Source organism: Kogia breviceps, chromosome 3 (genome assembly GCF_026419965.1).
Source record: "Kogia breviceps isolate mKogBre1 chromosome 3, mKogBre1 haplotype 1, whole genome shotgun sequence".
In the NCBI taxonomy this organism is placed as follows: Eukaryota; Metazoa; Chordata; class Mammalia; order Artiodactyla; family Physeteridae; genus Kogia; species Kogia breviceps.
This window is the reverse complement of record NC_081312.1, coordinates 156403009-156417435: the sequence shown is the minus strand read 5'-3', so window position 1 is coordinate 156417435 and position 14427 is coordinate 156403009. Positions and strand designations below refer to the sequence as shown.

General features: G+C 55.2%; 1 protein-coding gene across 2 annotated transcripts in view; it reads left to right on the top strand.

The window, feature by feature from the left end:
• The window catches only part of KLF13 (KLF transcription factor 13), a 47619-nt gene extending 33540 nt beyond the window's left edge, over window positions 1–14079 (top strand). The window contains exons 2-3 of one of the 2 annotated variants that reach the window (XM_067030081.1): window positions 7565–7655; window positions 8215–8356. In XM_067030081.1, coding sequence (XP_066886182.1) covers window positions 7565–7655; window positions 8215–8272 — 149 coding nt within the window. In that variant the 3' untranslated portion in view covers window positions 8273–8356. Of the gene's footprint in view, window positions 1–7564; window positions 7656–8214 lie in introns of both variants that reach the window. The other variant, XM_059057050.2, reaches the window with a different exon arrangement.
• The last annotated feature ends 348 nt before the right edge of the window (window positions 14080–14427 follow it).

Here is a 14427-nt window from a genome sequence, read left to right as displayed (position 1 = left end):
TATTTGTCTACTGATGGGTGATGTTGAGCATCTTTTCAGATGTTCAGGAGTCATCGTACCTCCTGTTTATGAACTGTCAGCCACAGCCCTTGCCTATTTTTCTATTATTATGTTTTCCTTTTAATTTCTGTGAACTCTTCCTGTATTGGAGATTAGCCCTTTGTAACAAGAGCTGCAGATATATTTTTCTCAGTTTGTTATTTATTTTTTGCCTTTCCGTGTGACTTTCTCCGTGGAGACATTTTATACTTTGTTGTCAAATTTATCAATCTTTTCACTTATGGGTTTTAGACTTTGATTCATAGAAATAACTTCTATCTTAGCATTTTAAAGGACTGTTCTCAGGTTTTCCCCTAGAACATCTGTGGTTTCACTTTTCCCATTTAAATCTTGGACCCATTCAGAACTTCGCCTAGTTTAAGGTGTGAAGCATGGACAGGTTGTTACCTAGTTGTCCTAAGTCATTTTTGGACACTGCCCCTCCGCCTTGCCTTAGGTGTCACTGCTTTCTGCTACACAGTTCCTATGATCTTAGAATCTGGTCCAGGCATTTCCGCGGTGCTCCACTGCTGGTCAGCGGCTTGTGCAACGGCATGTTGCATCTGGTGGTCCAGTCCCCCCACCTCATTCTTCTTCTTCAGTATTTTTCTGGCTGTTTCTAATTGTTTATTTTTCTGAATGAATTTTAGGATCAAGTTATCCTATTCCAAAACAAAGCAAGGCAAAGCAACAACCAAAAACGTCTACTTTTTAAAATACACCTGGGCTTCCCTGGTGACGCAGTGGTTGAGAGTCCGCCTGCCGATGCAGGGGACACGGGTTCGTGCCCCGGTCTGAGGGCATCCCACGTGCCGCAGAGCGGCTGGGCCCGTGAGCCATGGTCGCTGAGCCTGCGCGTCGGTAGCCTGTGCTCCGCAACGGGAGAGCCCACAGCAGTGAGAGGCCCGCGCAAAAAAACCACAAAACATAAAAATACACCTGCATCCATTGTACAAACGTGGAGACACACGCATCTGCAGAAGGCGGATTTTCTTGTTTAACCCGTGCCCCCAGGCTGTGTGTAGCAGTCTCCAGCCAGGTGCTGCCTCCCTTCATGTCTTGCCAGCCCTGGCATGTGTGAGAGTACACAGGAGCGTGTGATGAGCCACACGCGTGCACCACAGCAGCGGTGGAGGAGAGCACCCAGGGCAGGGGCAAGGCCAGGGACAGGCTGTTTCAGCAGAGATGAGTACTGGCCGGGGACGCTCCCAGGAGCCCCACCAGTGATAACAGCATATCTCCTCTGAGCACCTGTGTGTTCTCCCACTTAACCCTCACAGTTACTGTGATGCGGCCATGACAAATGAGTAGGAGTGCAGGAGTCGGGGAGGGGCAGGCGCTGACTCCTGCAGGGGCTGCTTCCATGCAGAAATGCTGCCTGCTGAGTCCTAGGGTGAGGGGGACCCCACTGAGTGGCAGCTCACTTTCCTGGGCCTCACCTCCCTCACCTGTACAATGGTGGGTAAGAGCTTGCAGCCTGGACTTCCCAGGAGACGGGGCATCTGTGTGTCAGCTCCATTTGGGTCTGTAAACCACCGGAAGAGTAGCCGAATGGCCTCCTAAAGAAAGTAGGAAAGTCAGCCTCCCCTCTCAGAGGACAGGCCTTTCTGCTGACCCCAAGGCTGCCGGCTTGGCTTTCCTTAGAGGCTGGCGGTTGATCGGCCCCAGTGGTCGGCCATCTGCCGAGATGCCTCAGAGTGGGAGGGAGAGCGGGCCTCCCAGGAGTGAAGAACGTGGCCGTTTTGAGGTTGGGAGCTGGAAGCAGCTCTATGCTGGCGACCACAGATTGGAGCTATCTATTGATGAATGACAGGCCTCTTGCTAGCAGCGAGTAGCTGGGGCCTGGGAGCAGCTGTTTCTCTGTGGAGGCCTCTCCCCGTGCCACCCTCTGACTCTCTGGACCAGCCCTGCCTCTCACCATCACCCGCCCAGACACACACCTGCACTGAGTTCTGCTCTTGCAGGGCTGGGTACCCCTGCACCAGCTGCTTTTCTGTCCCGGGGCCCCTGGTCAGAGATGCCTCTCCTCCCTTCTCCCTTCCATGGAGGGAAGCTCAGCCAGGCTTCCCCGAGCCCGGGCCAGTAGAGCCCAGCACTCACTGCCCAGAAGGGGCCCTGTTGTGCAGATGTTGCTCTGGTCCTGGCTCAGGGCACACACACATCCCAACTCCCCGCCCCTGACTGCCCACCAGAGGCTCACAGACAGAAAAGAGCCACGATGGTCTTTTTTGTAGGTGCTGTTGGAGCCAGCACCTCCCTTCACCCTGTGGAGGCTGGCAGTTTGGCCGAGGCTGAATGGGGTGAGGGAGGTCATGGGGAACACGCCCTTGACGGAGGGCGAGCAGGAGGCGGTCTGAGCCGGAGCATGCGCACTAGTGAGCCCAGCTGCACCTGCGGGGGGCGGGCCTGGGGCGGGGCCAAGGGGGGTGGCTCTGCGAGGAGCCTCTTGTGGCTTCTCGGAGAGAACATACTGTTCCCGCCCAGGCCTGCGGCTTGGGCAAGAGTGTGGGACGCCCTGTTCCCTGATAAGATGAGGCAACTGCTCTAGGCCGCCTCGCAGGGTGCCAGGGAACATTTATGTAACCCCCGCCCTGCGTGCCCCCGGCCCGCCCCCAAGACCCGCTACCTGCGTGCGCCCGCCCGCAGCTATCCACCTCCCGCCACCGCATACCCCCAGGCCTGGCCCCCCAGCTCCTCCCCACACTGCGCCCCCAACGACCAGCACCAGCAGGTCCTCGACCTGCCCCCACCGTTACCCACACCCGTCAGTCCTGGCTCCTTGGGGCCTAGCACCCACTGGCGGGTACCCACCCTCCAGCTCCTGGGTCCCCAGCGCCCCCCCCACAGTGACCCTGGCCCTCCCTCCTCCCTGTGCATCCAGCCCCCTTCCTCCTTCCCTCACTAGGCCCTGTCGCCATCCTGTCCCACTGCGCCGTCCGCCCACACATCTGCCGCCCTCCTGGCTTCTGGGGGGGGGGCAGAGCGACCTGAAGTGCGCCCACCCCAGGCTTAGGCTCCAAGGAGGCTGCAGGAGGCCTGGGCTCCCTTCAGGGGTCTGGGGTCTGGGTCGGGTCTCCCAGAGGGCCAGGGTCCCTTGTGCTCTGGGCCTAGCGCCCTCCGGTGGCAGCCCCGCGGTACCGCTGCTGTCTCCCGGTCACATCCCAGGAGGAGGCAGGTGCAGAACTTGAGCCTGGCCAGGAAGAGGCTCGGCTTTGTTGGGTGCACGGGTGCACGCCCCGCCGGTCCCGGACCTGCTGGCCCCTGCCCCGCTCTGGGTGCAACCGCCCCTTCCCTGGTTCAGCTCAGCCACGTGCCACCTGGGGTCAGTCCCTGAGCGGCAGTGGCAGTTTTCAAAGTGAGGCCCAGAGACACCTGCAGGTACTCCAGACCCTTCCAGGGAGCGATAAGGTCAGAACTATTTTCATAATAATAGCATTATTTGTCCTTTATTTTCTCAAAAGAATACAGCGGAATGTTCCAGAGGCTGCATGATGTGTGATGACATCATCCCTCTGACAGCTACTGGAATGTGTGCTTGAGTTTAAACGTTTTTGTTTTAATTTCTGTGATAAATGTCAATGGATGTAACCCAGGTAAACAAAAGCTCTCCCCGGGTTCCTTACTAAAAGGGTGAGCAGTGCTGTTGTGGAGGTCTCTGGTCTCTGTCCCCCTGTACAGACTGCCTTTGCCCCATCCGTTCGCAGTTCTCTCACTGCTCCTGGTCAGCCTCCCGGGTGCCACTTGAATGTCACCACTCAGAGGCCAGCCAGGCGAAACCCGGTGCTGCTTCTTGCCAGCCTGAATCATAACTAATGAACGGTTTATCCGTCTGTCTGTGGACCAGCTTATTGGCCACCTGGGACAGGCTGACAGAAGAATAGAGGACGGACCAGGGAGAGCCCTGTATGTCGACATCACACCCAGTCCCAGGGCTGGGCATTGCTTTTGTGCTCCATAAAAGTGTCGTGCTGCTGATGCCCCAGTAGGCCAAGGGCTGTGTGCTGGCCGAGTAGCGATGCTGGGCTTTCCCCATCTTCTGCCACCAGGCTGCCTGGCACCAACATCCCATCCTGTTGGATGCTGCCTTTCGCTGCCGCCCAGGGGTCATGCATCCCATCTCTAATTATATACATCTAACATGCCTCCCGGGGTTGCAGCAGAAGGACCCTGAAAAGGACAAGCCACCCAGTGAGGACACGGGGTTTATTAGGAAGCAGGGCTGAGTGTGGCTTTGGGCTGGTTCTGTGCCCAGCACCCCCAACCCCTGCCCCTCCCGGCCGGCCCAAATCTGAGGAGACCTAGGTGACAAGAATAATAGATAGGAGCAAAAATAACATCTCGGGAGTAAGCACTGGGCCTGTACCAGGCACGGTGCCAAGGGCTGGTTGTGTGCAACCCTGTAGAATCCCCACGTGGACCCCACTGTGGGGATGGGGCACTGTGTTCATTTCCTGTGGCTTTTGTACCCAATTAACCACAAACTGGGTGGCTTAGAACAACAGAAGTATGCTCTCTCACTGTTTTGGAGCGCAGAAGTGTGAAGTCAAAGTTGGCAGCGCTAGTTCCCCCTCCTAGTGTCTGGTGGCTGCCCCAGACTCCAAGTCCCCTGGCTTATGGGTACATCACTCCCTGGAGTCCTTTCCTCTTTTCTTCTAAATGTTTGTGATCTCATCTCATGATCCCTACCTTAATTGTATCTGCAAAGACCTTTTTCCCAAATAAGGTCACATTGACAGGTTCCAGGGATCAGCACTTGGACCACTGGGGCCACTATTTACCCCCCCTTCAGGCAGTGAGGCCTTTGTCTGAGGCCACGCATCAGTACACCGTGGAGAGAGGAGCTGGGCCTCATCTGTTGGACCTGGTGCACCAAAGTCTCGAGTGCAGCGCCGGTCACGTGAAAGGACACCACTGTATTTCGTGCTGGACCTTTCCAAGCACTTAAGTGATAACTGTGCACTGTGAATCTCCTAGGGTGAGATTAGTGTGCAGCATTTCTCAAACTTTGTATTGATTCTTTCCCCCCACCCCAGAACCGATTAACAGTTTTAAAATTCTGACTTTTCTTTAAATATGGTTTGGTGTTGGGGCTTCCCTGGTGGCGCAGTGGTTGAGAATCCACCTGCCGATGCAGGAGACACGGGTTCGTGCCCCGGTCCGGGAGGATCCCACATGCCGCGGAGCGACTAAGCCCGTGAGCCATGGCCACTGGGCCTGAGCGTCCCAGCGGGAGAGGCCACAACAGTGAGAGGCCCGCATACCGCCAAAAAAAAATATGGTTTGGTGTTGGGGTAGATATTTAAAGAATTATTTTTCAGCATGCCTTTTTATTGTTATCAAAGACATAAATGCATATGATTTTTTAAAAAGACATAACACAAAATTTGCAGCAGCAAAAAAATCCTCTTCCCAATCCAGCCTTATTTTCTAGAGATCAATACTGCTCTGACTTTAGTTGTTTTGGTGGTTGCTGCCATAAATAAAACTGTATGATTTTATTACTGTTTCTCATTTTATCAACTTTAGATGCCATCCCTTATCTCCCTACCCTGAAATTTAAGGAATTACCTCATTCCTACCCCTCCCCCACCTCCTCCTGAATTCATGGTTATATGATTGTTTTTAATTCTTTTGTTGATTATCCTTATAGCTTTTAACCTCATTTAGAGATTTCCTTTGACTGCACCATGGGTGTATTCCTACCTTTCCCTTAAACCCACATTCTTTCCTGGGGCCACGAATCAGTGGTGTGGACTTTGTCTATAAGATCGATTCTAAACACTGACAAGTAGTGCTAGGGTTCACATGATCACGACTTTGTGAAGATTGCTTCCGTATGCCAGGGCCTGTGTTTGGAACTGCATTTCCTTCTGCCGCCTCATGGGGTTGTTGTAAAGGATAAATAATACACAAAAAGACCCTAAAACAGTGTTTGGCTCAGAGCTCTTCCTTCATTGCCCGTAATCATGTGGCATTTTACTTTGCTTCTAATTTAGACAGTTTTCCTACATGTCTTCTGTTTTTCCTGGAGTTACTAATTGCCTCTCTTTTTTCCCTTTAACCAAAGAATAGTATGTGCCTTGGCCATGTCCTGAAATGTATTCAGCCTCTTGATCATACTCTATGGTACATGGAACTCCCTTTCTTCTTGTGACCCACCAAGTGTCCCTCACTCTTGTCCTGGGATGACCCTTCATTGTTCACTGACTTCCCTGGCTTCTCAGTTTTTTCTTATTTTTGCTAGAGTGTGCAAGGTAAACTTGGGAGGCTGTGTTTCTCTTGTCATCTAGCTGCTAGTGTAACTTACGAGAAGTCTGGTGTGTGTCCCAACCTTGTTCCCTCCGGGACGACCTGCTTCTCCCCTTTCTCTCCAGTAAGTTTTGGGATCTCCTCTTCTTACCTAGTGTTCTGACACTGCAGATATTCTCACAGCAGGAGCCTTTACTCACTCCCTGGCCCGCCTCTGTGCTAATAACCCTTTCCATGTTAGTTTCCTGTCTCCTTCTACTCTGACAGATACTGTTCTATTGTTTCTTTGGTAATTTCCTCTTCTCCATTTTTTTGTTCTTTTCCTTAGTGTCTTCTGTTAGTTAGACATTGTACCCACAGGATTGATTCCCTGTGACGCTGAACTTCTAGCTCTTACTGTTAGTAACAGATGGGAAGTGATGGTTTGCTCTCTTGCTTGATTGTGAAACCACCCCGCCCCACCCCACCCTGCCCCCACCCCACCCCACCCTGCCCCCACCCCATAACAGAAAATCAATAAGGAGAGCAAACAGAGCCACACAGAGCTCTCAGCTTCAGCATTGCTAGGAGACAGAGAACACTGCAGCATTCACATATTTTCTAGAGCTGTTTTTTTGTTCTCTTTTTCTGGGATATTTCCTTGAGTATGTTTCCAGCTTTTCTATGGAATTTTTGTTTGGGCAGCAATACTCCCAACTTCTAAACACAATTTTTTGTTCTCTGAACTTCCTTTTTATCCTGTTTGCTTTATGCATAAAATTTTATCTGAAATTTCTTTGAGAATGTTAATTAGAATTTTTAGCTTACTTCTGTTTCCCGGCTTTACTCTTTTTTCCTCTGGAGTCAGTGGTTTTGTTGCTCTTGGCCTTTCCCTTTCATGCCACTGGTTTTCCTTGGATGTCTGGCCATCTTTGGGTGTCTGTTTATATTTAAGGTTGATGGGCTCATTTGGAGTGGGCGGTGTAGATTTCCTCTGCTGAGCACTGGTGGACCAGCTTCAAGGGCTGGCTCTCAGCTTAAGGGCCAGAGTCCGGAAGGGAGGGGGAGAAACGGGGCAGGCAAGTGTACTGTGTGGCCACCCCCAGTGCCAGAGGGCTGCATTCTGGGATGCTAGAACCCCCTGCTGGTTCTCCCTGTGCAACTGATGTATTTTGTGTGTGTGCGTGGTTCAGAGTCTGCCTGGGTAAAGGCTGGCCTGCCCCTTGCCCTGAGCAGGGGATGGGAGGGAGGGGCGAGGTCCTGACTGTAGCCAGCCTTCCTTACCTCCCTCTTCTAGGTGTCACCCCGCAGTCTCCTCCTCTGCTGCCTGTTGGCCATGTTGGAACATCTCTGAGAGGAGGAGCAGACTCTAGTTGGAGCCTGTTGCGGTAAACAGACATCTCGGTCGTAGACTCTCAGGCCCTAGAAATCGTCCATCCTGACCCATTCATGTTACAGATGAGGAGACTGTGGACCGTGGACCGTCTGAATGGTGGCTGGGCGCTGGCATGAGCAAATTGTCTGCAGACCCTGCAGGGCTTGGGGGCTCTAGAGTAGGGCTCCTGGTGGGGCCAGGAGCTTGCAAGCCTGCAAGCTCTCCCTGATCCCTCCACCCTCTCCTCCTAGTTCCCCTTCTTAGAGCCCAGGGACCGGCCTGTGCTCCCCGCCACCGCCTAGGGACAGCTGACCCTGCAGAGGGTGCTGCGTGGCACGCTGTGCCGGGTACTTGAGGGGGCCGCAGCACCTGGCATGCTGCCATTTCCTCCCGAGAGATGTCTGCTTACATCCACCCTGCGGACAAGAGGGCGCTGGCACCCACACCTGTACCCTGAAGGATTTGTCGCCGAGGCTGTCGGAGACAGGGCACCGAGGGAGGCGCGCAGGGAGGAAGGGGCAGGCTTGGGGTGTGAGCTGTGACTGACCCTCCCTCTGCCGTGTCGCCCACAGGGGAGCGCCCCTTCGCCTGCAGCTGGCAGGACTGCAACAAGAAGTTCGCGCGCTCTGACGAGCTGGCACGGCACTACCGCACGCACACGGGCGAGAAGAAGTTCAGCTGCCCCATCTGCGACAAGCGCTTCATGCGCAGCGACCACCTGACCAAGCACGCGCGCCGCCACGCCAACTTCCACCCGGGGATGCTGCAGCGGCGCGGCGGGGGCTCGCGGACCGGCTCGCTCAGCGACTACAGCCGCTCGGACGCCAGCAGCCCCACCATCAGCCCGGCCAGCTCGCCCTAAGCCCTGAGTGCAGGCGGTGGGGCGGGGCGGGGGCGGGGGCGGGCCCCGCGGCCTGCGGCAAGCCACGCCCCATCCTTACCACGCCCACCCCCAGGCCCCGCCCAGCCCCGCGGCCCCTCCTCCTTACCATAGCCATGAGCAGATGCTCTCACTTCCTCCGGTGATTCCGTGTCGTTTCCTTTTGTAATCAGAAGAGAACTTTATGAAGTCAATGACAACAAAAAAACGATTTTCTTCACCTCAGGTGTCAAATTTGTAAAAAAACGACGAAAAAATTCCAAAAAACACCATCCACGATTGCACAAGAGACATACCCACGAAGGTGATGCAGCGGTGTTGAACCCCCCCTTTCTCAGGGATGGACATGTTCCACGAGGTCAGTGAGGACACCCCCTTCCTGCCGCCTTACTCTGTACATAGATTTGCACTCTGGAATTTCCTTTTAGGTTTGGGCACACACTTGGGGCAAGGCAGTGCAGGTGGAGCTCAGCGCAGGCGGCGGATAGGCCGGTCGGTTCGTTTGGAGCCGTGGTCACCGACCTTGTGCTTCCAGCTTCATCCTCGCCCCAGCTGGCAGTGGGCTCAGAATGCAGGCGGCTCAGAGGGACGCCTTAAGGCGTGATGGGTAAAGGGGAGCACTCCCCAGGGAGACTGTAGGGGTCCTCGCCTCCGGGACCCTGCCCAGTTCCCCCTCGGAGCGCTGGAAGCAGAGATGCAAACCCGTGTTGGGCAGCCGGCTGCACCATCTGACGTCCGCATGGCCAGGGCCCCCGCCCACTGCTGTGTCCCTGCAGAAGGCCCCAGGACCTTCCACTATTACAGCACGTTCTCTGACTGGCCTCCTACAAGGGTGTCCGAAGGTGTCATTGGTGCGTCCAGTTCCCACGTTCTCCCCGACTGGCCCTGCTCTTGGGGTGCCTTTGTTTGACACGATGGGTAAAGCGGGGCCACCCGGACAGACGCTCTGTGTGTGTGGCTTGCTGTGGCCGCGCTCGGCACTTCACAGAGACTGTTCCGTAGCAAGAGACCGGAACATTGTGACTTGGAACGTTGGGGGGTGGCGAGGCGGATGTCATGGGAAATGCAGTCGGAGAACGTGCATTCTCTTTCCTCCCTGGGGAGCACCGGACGCAAGTTGTGGGAAACGCTTTTTTCAGACCCACCGTGTCCCCAGCTCAGAATTGGCGAACCCTCAGCTTCTCCATGAGCCCTGTGTCCCCTGGACTCCTCCCTTCCCCTCCTCCTTTTCCCCTCCTACCTAGGAGGCCCCGGCCTGTGGGGCACTAGGGTGCAGGGCCCCCACCGCCAGCCTTCCCGTGCTGACGGGGGCGGGCAGAGAGCCGGGGACGTCTCTCCCGGAGCTCTGACCTGGGCAGGTGGGTCAGGCTGGGCTCCAGTGCACTCCTCAGTGGAGAGCTGAAGCCACCACCTGCCCAGTCACCTCCCTTCCCTTCCTCCAGGGAGTCGGGGCCTGTAAATACAAGTCCCCAGGACAGTGTGTGTGAGTGTGTGTGTGTGTGTGTTGGGGCAGGGAGTGTGGGTTTGGGAAGGACTTGGGGTATCTTGCAGAGACCTCTGTTCATTTCGATGAGGAGGAATGATCCTTGGGACCTCAGAGGGCCGTAGAGGGGCTTCCCTGAGCCCAGAGTGCCTTGGTTGTGGTCATCCTGCTTCCACCCCCAGCCAGTCACGGCGAGGGATGCAGCACAGAGGAACCCCGGAGACCCAGGCCCAGCTGGTGCTCGTAGCCCCTGGGCGGCTCCAGAGCAGATGGGCACCCTCTGTCCCTAGCAGCCAGGGGCAGGCAGTCTGCTGTCTGCAGCACTCCAGGTGCCCATTTCTAACTCTGCTGTGTGTTAGCTGGGATCAGCCAGTGGTGTGGTGGTGGCTTCTGAGTAGCATGGTAGCTCCTGAGCTGGGCAGGAGCATTGCTCTTGGCTATGGGTGGGAACCAGGCGGGAATGGCGTGGGGTGAGGGGGTGGCCCCACCCTGGCTCTCTCTGGGCTGTGTGACAGCCATGCTCACATTTGGTCCAGGAGAGAGAACGGGACATGCTGGCCACCTGGATGGAGCCACGCCCTGAGCACCTGGGGTGAGAGCTCTTCACGCCCGGTTCCAAAGTGAGGCCCTCGGAGGTCCCTCCCAAAGTTGTTTCTGGGTGGGGCAGAGAAAGCCACACTCCGAATACACTTCATGTCTCAGGAACTCACATTCCAGGTTCAGGAATTTTATTCCAAAGTCCTTTGGTGTGCTTGCCACGCACCGGTCCCTGAAGGCAGGGAGAAGGAGCCACGTGCCCCGAGGGGCCAGGCTTCTTGTGACCTGCCCGCAGCGTCGCAGAGGAAGAAGGGTTTGCGACCCCCTTGCTCTCTGCGTATAGAAAGGGGGTAAAAGGACTCTAAACCCAGTCATCGTGGAATAAAAGAAGAGTGGTTTGTTTTAGAGGCGGGGTGGGGGGGTGGGGGAGGGAGAGCGGGCGTTTGCTGTTTCCAAAGAGAGCACTTAATTTAATGTTTCCTCTAAGTGACCCAGGGCTGTTCCGTCTGATAGATGGAAGGGTGACATTGCCTTAAAACAGAAATATGCAGGCGTTGGCTATTTTCGGCAGATGAGTGTGTCTTCGTTCCCAAAGTAGTTCTCGTCTAATGGCAGGGTGCGGTCCTTCTGAAGTGGGCCTGGCTGGGAGACAGACCACTGCTCTTCTGCCTCAGGGCACCTGGAGGGAACTCCTCCTGCCTGGCGGCCCCAAGCACTCGGCCTGGGGTTCCAGCCAGCAGGCAGCCTGATTCATCTGGGGCTAAAATTCATCTCACTTGAAGGGTGGGAAAAATCCATGTATCTCAGGCTAAGTTCGAATGGGCTCTTGCTAGCATCTCATCATCACGACACGTGGAGTGCGTGTGGAAGAGAAGAGTGCGTGTGGCAGGCCCCGGAAGGCCGTGCTCGCTCAGACCCCCTGCGGAAAGCAGTTACACGGTGGGCGACCCTGCTGAACAGCCTGCATTTTTTTCTAAGATGTAGAATGTCTTCCCGGCCTGGGTCTGTTTCAGGGTCTTTCATTTTTCTGGTTTATGGCCATGCTTGCTGGCTTCAGTGTGACTGAGGAAACCCCCCCAGGACTCCTAGAAACAGTAGTGAAAACTCACACCTTTCTTTTGTGGCCGACTCCAGTGCTTGCAAGGCCAAGGGGGCAGAGATCTGAAAACAAAGGTCGCCTGAGTGAAGGGAGAGTCCCCCTGCAAAAAGGCCTACAAGTGACCCTGGACTCGCCCAGGGGGCTGGTGTTCAGCCCGTGCCCCGAACAAGGAAGCCCTCTTTGCATCAGCCGTATTAGGGTTGTCAGCTCCCCACACACCTACCCTATTCTACAGCCCCTGGGGAAAACGCAGCCCCTGCCACAAAGGGCCCTGGGGTCCTCTCCTGTTGGGTGCTATGTAGGAATGGGCAGTGATGCCCGCGATGGGAATGTGGTCCTGGAGGTGCCCTACCTACATCCTGCTGCACCCCACCCACGGCACTCGGGGCGCACGATGCCCCCCCTTTACTCTGAGGCCATGCATCCGGACAGGTGCAGGATTCGCCAGGGTGCAGCCTCCAGGTGCAAACTGCAGCAGCACTGGGGTCCCCAGACCTCCCCATGCCCTGGGTCACAGCTCAGACCAGGGAAGGTGATTCAGAGGTGGGGACAGACAGCTGGGCCACCGGTGGCCCCCAGCCCTCTTCTGGGGACACGCAGACAGGGCTGGTGGCTTTCTGGGGTCCAAGTGAAGTGCGGCAGAAGCGGGGTCTCCAAGTCTCCTTCCCCCCAGCCCAGAGTCTCCAGAAGACTGGCCGCTTTTCTTGCCAGAAGCAGGTGCTAAGGTGGCTGCCAGCGTCAAAGCACGCCCCAGGGACTCGTCCCTAGAGCCCAGCAAACGAGAGGGCCACCGAACAGGGAAGCATGATCTGAGCAATAGTGTCCCCTCATTTCTCAACTCCTGGTTTCGGCTGTGTTTACAAGGCTACCTGATGTTTTTGACTTCTGACAGCTGTCACTTTTTTTTTTTTTTAAACCCTTTTTCCAAAGTCATGTAAAGACTGAGTGCTGGAAGGTTTGAAGGGCCTGACATATCCGTCACGTTGCAGCCGGTAAGAAATGCTTTGCAGGTCACCCACATCTTTCTGTCCAAAGATTCCACGTGCGATTCTGGTGACCATATTTTCCAAAGCTAAAATCAAGGGTGTGGGCTGACCCTTTTTGAATTCAGGATCACCCTGGGAAAAGCCAGGTCCTGTAACTGATTTTCCCGATTCTGAGGCTGAGTTTCACAAGTTTGTCCCAGACACATCCCAGAGAATTTTGTACCAGGATTCGGATGCACAATCCAGCTTACTACTGATTAATGCCTGAACACCTTTTAGGGAGAGGCCCTTCCCCCACCTGCTTACTCTGTCTCATCAGAAGAGTTGGACTTGGTGGGAGGCGTGAGCCCGGGGCCACACTTGGTTTCTACTGACCCCCGTCGAGGTATTGGACTTGCAGTGTTCCCCCGACCCCACCCAGCTTCTCCCCTTCTTATGCAGCTTTAAAACCTTATTCCTTTTATTTAAAGATGAACAGGATGGGAGAAAGTGGCTTCCCCTGCCCTGGGCATCATGCATTCCCTGTGGGGGACACAGGATGCGTGGGGGCCGGTGGGGCCGTGTAAGCAGCTTTCTCTCAGGGCTCGGGATGTCTTCCTAGTGACATGGCGACAGGCTGCTGCATGTGCTCGTTTGGAAACCAAGCTGAATGCCTGCCTGGCAACCACAGGTCTGGGTGAAGGCCGTCTCTCCCACTCAGCCCAGGGCCGCCTGTCCAGGGCCAGATGCCTCCCTCCCCAGCCTGCCTTCCACGGAGCAGGGGGCCACTCCCCAGTGTGGCTCAGACACCCAAGGGGAGGCATCCATTCCTGGGCCAGGGTGCCTGTCTGGGTGTGTGGGTGGGAGGCTTTGCTCCCTCGCCTCACCTTGGAGAGTCCCTTGTGCCAAGTGCAGAGGACCCTGAGGGCTGGAGGCGTCGCTCTCCCGAGCAGCTGTGGGTTGTCGGGCGCGGGCCGCTGTGGCTCCCACAGGGCCGGGAATTGCTGTGTGGGTGGGCTGGGTGCACGCCGGGTCTCCGCTGCCCCAGGACTCTGCACAAAGGGCCCCTCCTCCTCCCAAAGCCATTGATGGAACTTTTCTGGAATTGTTTGCCAAAATCCCAAGGTAGAATCCAAGGGTCCAAGACCATTTCCATCGAGCACACGTTTCCTTTTCCATAGGAACTTTTTTTGTTGTTTTTTTTAACCAGCACCACACCATACTTCTGAAGGCCATGTTTCGTCTTTCCTGGATCACTACAGTGAAGTATTACAGTTGTACAGTTCCCAATCTGGCCTTGGCTTGCTCGGATAAAACTTTGTATGTATTTTGTAAGGCATAGATTCTATATTGTAATGATGTCCTATGCAAAAAGAAAAAAAATTAACTAAATTGTAAATTTTATTGTTTTAACGTGTATGCATGTTTAGTGACGTTTACATTTTGAAATAAAATTTATGATTCATTATTTTATTTGTCAGAGCTGGTCCTTTGATGGGCATGGCTTGGAGAGGCTCTGGGAGGGGAGGCAACTGAAATGACCCAGCTCAAGCAGTTGGATGTAGTTGGCTGAGGGGCACACACCAGCCTGGAACTGGCAGGCCATAACACGGGGAGAGGGAGAAGGCTTTGCAGGGGGTGAGTGTTCTTCTGGCCCTCTACTACCCCGGGGCCCTTGGCTCATCACATTCCCCCTCCCACCCCACAGAAAGCTCAGCCTCCAGCCCCAGGAGTGCTGAAAAGAAAGGCAGCTTCCCCTGCAGGGCATAGCGTTTGTCCAGAAAATGCCCTGGATGCAGCCCACCTAGGTCCCCCAGGTCA